Source organism: Tursiops truncatus, chromosome 7, assembly GCF_011762595.2.
Source record: "Tursiops truncatus isolate mTurTru1 chromosome 7, mTurTru1.mat.Y, whole genome shotgun sequence".
NCBI classification, from domain to species: Eukaryota; Metazoa; Chordata; class Mammalia; order Artiodactyla; family Delphinidae; genus Tursiops; species Tursiops truncatus.
Genome location: NC_047040.1, coordinates 51,473,144 through 51,480,493, shown reverse-complemented (window position 1 = coordinate 51,480,493; position 7,350 = coordinate 51,473,144). Strand labels below are relative to the sequence as shown.

The following is a 7,350-nucleotide window of genomic DNA, read 5'->3' as shown; positions in this document are numbered from 1 at the left end:
TGTGAGTTACTCCTTGACTGACTGAAAGAATCTTTATGTTTAGAATGAAGTTATACATGCAAAATGGGGGGGGGGGGAATCAAAACTAACTTGCAGTCTTCATTCCTACCTTATGAAAAAAATCCACAATTAGATTTCCCTGCTTGCTGTTTTAAAAGCTGAATTTCTTAAAATGTCATCCTCTCATTTCTTCTGTTCACTATAGCAATAGTTTTTAGTTTGCATGAAGATGTCCAATTTTAATTACAGGTGAAATTGAGCTGCTGAATAGATCACACCAGATCTGAATGTTCACTTCATGGTCTCCTAGGCTGGAAGGTTGGCAGTGTTCAGATATCATATCAGTATTATGTCTCTTAAAGAAAGAACAGTGAAAGCAATCTTGGATATAGGAAGCAACAGCTTGATTCCAAAATAACAACTCTGTTTCACTTGGAATGAGATGATTGCATTTTGGATAAAGCTGGGACTAACTTAAAAGTATTTCTGCCATGTGATGAAGGCTGATGGAAAACATGCTAAAATGATATATTTTAAATTGCACTCAAACATTTTTTTAACGTTGAAATATTCCTTACTGCTACTGTCACAGCTTGACATAGCCCCATTGGCAATGTTATTAGTATGGCTAATTGTTCCTGTCCATTAGATTACTCACGTTTTTCTGGAGCAGCTTGCTAAATGAGGTCAGCTTTCTGGAACCCCTAAATCACCAATGAGAAGGAGATTAAAGGAACAAGCTTGGGAAGGGAGGTAGTCATCCAATGTGGCATCCGAATCAGAGGAAGAACAATGGAGTTACTAATGACAGTAATCAGAGCACCACAGTAGAGCCAGGGCACAAGTGCCAAAATGTTATTCCCTAGAAATTGTTCCTGTCAGTCAATACATCCAGAGGGAGAGAAATGCCAAACTTTTTTAGTGGCCTTACCAATGGACAGAATCATCTCTAAGTTTTTCCAGTGAGTTCTGTTTATGAAACAACAGAATACTCCAAAGGGGGTGAGGAAACAATTACACCTTCCAGAAACATATCATAGTACAAATAGTATGTCTTGAGTACAAGTAGTTCATTACTATTTTTTCCTGAAAGAATTACTGAAATCACATTTATATTACAATGATAAAATGTCACTTCTTCGATTCTTTTATTTCATTTTTTTTAATTTATTTTTTTGGTACGCGGGCCTCTCACTGTTGTGGCCTCTCCCGCTGCGGAGCACAGGCTCCGGACACGCAGGCTCAGCGGCCATGGCTCACGGGCCTAGCCGCTCCGCGGTATGCGGGATCTTCCCGGACCGGGGCACAAACCCATGTCCCCTGCACTGGCAGGCGGACTCTCAACCACTGCGCCACCAGGGAAGCCCCTTCGATTCTTTTAATTAAATCATTTCTCCCTGGCATATTCTAAAGATATATCACTTTCTCTTTGGGATAGGACCGCTTTGCAATAGAGAACATTTCAGTTCAGGAAAAGGTACAGATAACAAAGCACGAAGAAAATGGTGAAAAAAATTTTAATATGTTTTAAAAATATGTAGACAAACTAAGCTAGGTTACTTGTGTCTTGCTTGTTAATAATTAACTAAATCCATCTTTTGAAAAAAATAGAAGAAAACATATAACATAATCATTTAAAGGAATGCAAACCAAAACCAAAACCAAACAAAAATACAACTGTTTGTCTCTCCACAACCCTTACTCCACCCCAGCCCCATATTCCAAGTAATGAAATACCAGTGTGGTCCTTTCATTATGTACAAAGAGCTGGTGACTCCCTAAGCAAGATAAACAGACTAGACAGTTTGTGCTAAAGTAAACTTTTCTCTTTTATTTTATTCTACAAATAGAATTTAGTATTTGTTTTAAACTCAGCAAGTAAAGCAACTATCCTGCTTAGGAATTATTTATACTTAAAAAAAAAACACTCTAAGAAGAAATGCAACAATTGCTCAGATTTTCAATACTATTTTATTGCAACCGGATGAGTGTTTTCTAAATTGTGCATTACACCATAATATACAGGATTACAAACAAGATTACAGTACAGATCGATTCCAGTGGTACCAGTATCACATCTCAAACAGCACTTATTCTGGACTGCATTTTACATGCAATAGCTATTGTTCTAATTATGAATTAAATGGTTTGAATTTATTTAAGCTACTGTACTAATTGACTACAATAGATATAAAATCCCAACATCAACAACCTGATTAGATTTAGGCTCAGATTCATTACATGAATATATGACAAACCACCATTTGTGTGACTATGTATAAAATCATGCATTTATATTTTCTGGAAACATCAATAGCTTCAGATTCTCTGTAAAATCATGGAATGCGAAGGAGTAAAAGACTAAAAAGAAACAGTGCAAATTGTATGTGATAGTCAAGCAGCTTTTGATTTAAAGAAGGGTATGTTGGCATTTGTTTATAATATGTATATACAAGCTTGTGCAAGTAATGTATTGAATTGATATGTTTTGATAGGGAATACATCTCTTGTTTTTATTCATCCTCAAGAATTATGGATCTGGTTATCATTTTAAGGAGAGGGAAAGACTTTAAAGTGAAATGAATTGCTCAAATTGTGCAATTATTTTTAACAATTAGAGAAGAAAGAAGTGCTAAGGCAACACAATAACTTTCTAAGCACTTTTCTGCTGGTTTAAATTAGTTAAATTATTTTGTATAAATTAGATATAATTCTACTTTTCTGATATGTATAAAAATTGATGAAGCTGCATGGTTTTAAAATAGGAAATCCACATTATAAAAAGTCATTAAAAATTCTGTACAAAATCACAACAAAATAATTCAGCATGGGAAAGGTAACAAGTAGTAAAATGCTGGTTGAAAAATATATATTTATATATATTTTAATTGGCCCATTACTAGTTTAAAAATTGCATAGATCCTAATTATTGCTTGTGATTTTGTTATCCCGATCAGATAATTAATATGCTCTGAATACAGCTGCACCAAATTTGTGGTGCATTTTTTTAACTTTACTGTATTTTTTTTAAAATAGAAGAGCTATAGAAAATAATACATAAAGTGAACAGGAACTTTGATCCCCTGTTTCTACCAAAGGCAGTAACGACAATAAATACATATATCACTTGAAGCTTGGAGTATTTGCACTTTGCAGCAGTAGTACCCAAAGGGCTGCCTTTTGTAAACACGACAGTCACTGTAAGCACAGCGGGTTCGTTTCCCAGGGACGGTGAAACTGACGTGCCTCTAATCGTGAAAGATGGCATTGAGCTGGGCACTCATGACTCGCTCATGATGTGAATGGCTATCGAAGGACATAATATTGTCTATAGGGATGTCACAGCGAGGGGCAGCGGCGCCCGAGAAGATTGATCCGTGGCTTTGGGCCCCTGCCAGGGTCGCTGCAGGATAGTGCATGGTAAAGGCATAATTTTTCTCAAACTCGGCGGACGGTTCGTGTTTGAAAGAGAAGTTGCCATTGATGCTGAGCGGCGGACTGAGGGGTCCGTCAAAGGAAGGGCTGGTGCAATCAGTCAGAGGGCTCTCAAAGAAGGGCTCGAGCGCTGCGCTGTAGGCATGCGGCGGCGGCTTGACATGGAAGACATGGGAGCTGTCCATGGTGCCATAGGGCGGGCTTGGCAGCCCCGGAGACTGGTAGGAGTAGGGGTGCACCGGGAAAGAAGCGCTGGCAGTCGGCAGGTGCGGAGGCATGTCCTGGTTCTGCTCAGGCAGAAAAGTCCGAGGATTGAGCTGCAGGCAGCCGGCAACCAGGTTGGTGGTGGGCTGGGATAAGCCCTTGCAGAGGGTCTGTACAAAGGAGACCAGGTCAGGGCTTTTGCCGGAACGCAGAATCTCCGACAGAGCCCAGATATAGTTTTTGGCCAAGCGCAGTGTCTCGATTTTGGACAGCTTCTGTGTCTTGGAGTAGCAGGGCACTACCTTGCGCAGGTTGTCCAGCGCCGCGTTCAGCCCATGCATGCGGTTCCGCTCCCGGGCGTTAGCTTTCATGCGTCTCAGCTTAAAACGCTCCAGGCGCGCCTTGGTCATCTTCTTCTTTTTGGGGCCGCGTCTCTTAGGCTTTTGATCATCGTCCTCCTCTTCCTCTTCTTCCTCCTCTTCCAGATCCTCCTCTTCTTCCTCCTCCTCTCCCCCGTTCCTCAGTGAATCCTCTTCCGCGTTCATGGCTTCGAGGTCGTCCTCCTTTTTGTCTGTCTCGTGCTCCTCGTCCTGAGAACTAAGACATTCGTCTGTCCAGCTCGGAGGACCCTGCGGCTGAGGCTCTCCCATCAGCCCACTCTCGCTGTACGATTTGGTCATGTTTAGGTTTCCTACATTCAACAGGGGAGAGGGGAAAACAGAAAAGGAGAAAAACGCTACATTCAAAAACTACATATGCCCTCAGCTTCTATCCACTAACCCTGTAGAAATGCATGTGAAGAGAATTATCAGCTGATTACAAAATGGATGCCCCTGAGGAAAAGTTAAATGCAGTTTTATAGTGGCCTGTGTGTGCCCTGCTGGTACGAAGGAGGCTGGACAGGGCTGGGAGGAGGGGAGACAGTATGTGTTATACGTACACTTCCGGTGTATGTTTCCTAGTGATTAATTTAAGTGTGTTTATGGTGATTACCCGGTAGGATAATGTGTGTGAAAAGGAGTGTACATTTTGGCGACTTCATGTTTATTTGCATGTGTTCAGAGTCGCTTACAACTCCACAAAAATGACGAGTTTGAAAATTGCAATTGTTTCCATCTCTGTTCCGGCCTCTGGGTACTCAGCGATTAAAGTTGAAGAGCCATTACGTAATTTACTAACACTGGCAGTGATTTTTAAGAAGATTATACTGAATGGGGATTGAAAAGCAAATGCATGCGGAGGAAAAGTATTTTCCACCAAATTATTTCACCATCAACGAAACATTTGGAAGCAAAAGTGGGCTGGGGTTTTCCATCCCACCCTTGCCTTTATTTACTCGCCTCCCACCCCGCTGGCCCTCTGCTGAATTTCCACCTTGTATAAAAACGCTTACTAGAGGGCCAGGGCTGGGGGCGCGGCGCAGAGCGCTCTTCCACGCGCCGGGGATCAGGTGCGGAAGGCTCCTCTCTAATAAACAGCCCATTGAAAGGGCCGCCCGCTCTTTATTGGGGCTTTTCAAATTTCGCCTCAAACCTTCCTTTAAAAGATTGAGTAATTATAATGGTCAGCGATTGGCAATGGCGAAGTTGCCGCTTCTAATAAGGAAAATAAAAAGCCTTTAGTGAGACAACTGAATTTCTGGCACCTGCAGTGGCTGCTGGGGACTTGGCCGACTCTGGAACAGTAACAGGTAGCAGGAGTGGGTCTCTCTCCCTTTCTCCACATTTTTTCCCCCTCCCAATTAAACTACCTCTCAACTCGGTTTATTTTCCAGGGTGTGTATATTCAAAGTATCAGTGCCCCTTTCATTCACTGAAGAAATAAGTTGGCACTCCCAATGTGTATAAAATACATGTACACAAAATAAATCTTGGTAACGTGGGGTTTTCCCCCCTTACTGGAGGAAGTGAAATAGTTAAGTAGTTACTTGCTTTCAGAACTTTGAAATCACCACTAGCAAATAATCACAGTTAGTGGGCGTTATATTTTTAAAAATCCAAAGACGCTCCTATATTTTCTCCCTTAAAAAAAAAAGTAAAACAATTTTTTTTAAATTAGAAAGCCCGCAGTGGGTATTTGAGTGATGCGAGTCAAACTGTATGCGTACTCGCCTGCAATTATGGAAAGGAATGCCTGTATCAACATATACACGCGCTCACAAACTCACACATACAGAATATGTGTACATCTTCAATTGCTGCTTTTATTCCCAGCAAAAATGAAAGGATTGTAATTACCTGTAGTTGTTAGTAAGTCCTGAGCAGTGACGGTCTCATAACCCTGGGGCCTCCGGACGCCGTGCCTTCTGCGTGGGGCAAATTCCTCGTGTCCAGGCGGCGCGGGCGCTCAGGTTATATAGCCGAGTTGGTGATGCTGAGCGCGGGCGGGGCCAGGAGCAGAGCGGCGAGCAGGTTCCTGCGCTCCGCGTCTGCGCACGCGTCTGGGCTTTGCGCCCCCTTCCCTTCCGCCCTCCTCCTCCTCCCCCGCCCCCGTCCCCTCCCCCTCAGCCTTGCTCCTCTCCCACCCCCCTCCGACCCAGCTCCCCACTCCCCCACCCCTACCCCCGCCCCATCTCCTTCCTCCCCGGCATGCGCCATATGGTCCTCCCAGTCCAGCCAAGAGCCGGGAACCACGTGACCTGCCCATTTGTATGCCGCGGAGCGCTCCATTCCGGCCCCTTTGTGGCCAGAAGAAAGTGGCCCATCTGTCGCCAGTTAGAGACTCCGCGGACCTGTTTTTACCCGCAGGAGAGATTAACCCTTTCAGGCGGCACAAGGGGAGAAGGGGCGCGGGGGGGGAAGGGGGAAAGGGGAAGGAGTTTGAGAGAAGGGAGCGGGAAAGCTAACACTGACTGGGTGTAGATAAGACTTAGTGGCCGGCGCTGGCGCGGTAAGTAGGGCACAGGTGAATGAGGCAGAAGCGAGAGACTTCTTTGGATTCCTCGCCCAGGCACTGGCTTCCCGGGCACTCCCTGCCCTCTCTGCGGTATCTATCTCTTGGTTTCTCCCCCTTGGTAGACACTTTGCTCATTGGCGCCAAAGGGTGGCTTCTCCCAATCTCCATCAGCCCCTTAAGCTAACATACACTGTTTATTATACGTAAAAAGACGGCTTCATCTGTAAACGCAAGCGTGAAAGTAGTTCCTAACCTCTTTAACTGGATCCCCCACGCCCGGCCCCAACAGTGTAGAAAATTTCGTACCTGTCATTCTACTTCACCGTTACGTGGAACCCGGCGTATCCTGACCCTCAGCTACCCATATCCCTGGAGACTCCTCACTATGTCCGTACCCCTCTGGCCTGTGATCCTTGTCCTCAGACCACGCTAGTCCTTGGCTTCTTTGGCCTCCGGAGCTCTCTTGCATGAAACCTAGAGAACTTCTCTGAAGCTCGGATTCTGCCTTTTAACCAAGGCCATTGGATCGATGTAAAGCGTGCCCTTACCCTGGTTCCCTAACACAGGCTGCCTTGCCCCCCTTAGTTCCCACTTTCAGACCTGTAAATGGAAACTTGGTTGAGACAAGCCTTAAAGGGAGGGCGCAAAGGGCCTGTGCTAAAGGGGTCTTCTTCACTCCTCTTCCTAGAAAGGTCATTAGCACAACTCTGGGAAGGGCTGATGGCCACAACTTCTCCAGACCTCAAAGACTCTGATGTGACCTCCACCTTGCAGGTCAAGCAAAAACCACAGAGCTTCCTGACTAACGCTGAAGGA

General features: G+C 44.4%; 1 protein-coding gene across 1 annotated transcript; it reads right to left on the bottom strand.

Moving 5' to 3' along the window:
- Window positions 1–1,987: 1,987 nt before the first annotated feature.
- On the bottom strand, window positions 1,988–6,083 carry NEUROD1 (neuronal differentiation 1). The gene is made up of 2 exons (XM_019931477.2): window positions 5,877–6,083; window positions 1,988–4,330 (listed from the first exon to the last, which is right to left on the bottom strand). Exon 2 carries the CDS (start codon window positions 4,317–4,319, stop codon window positions 3,249–3,251), a length of 1,071 nt encoding a protein of 356 aa, XP_019787036.1. The 5' UTR covers window positions 4,320–4,330; window positions 5,877–6,083; the 3' UTR covers window positions 1,988–3,248.
- Between the last annotated feature and the right edge of the window lie 1,267 nt (window positions 6,084–7,350).

Coding starts and splice junctions, on each gene's coding strand:
- NEUROD1 (XM_019931477.2), bottom strand. CDS start 4,319: ATGACCAAATCGTACAGCGAGAGTGGGCTGATGGGAGAGCCTCAGCCG.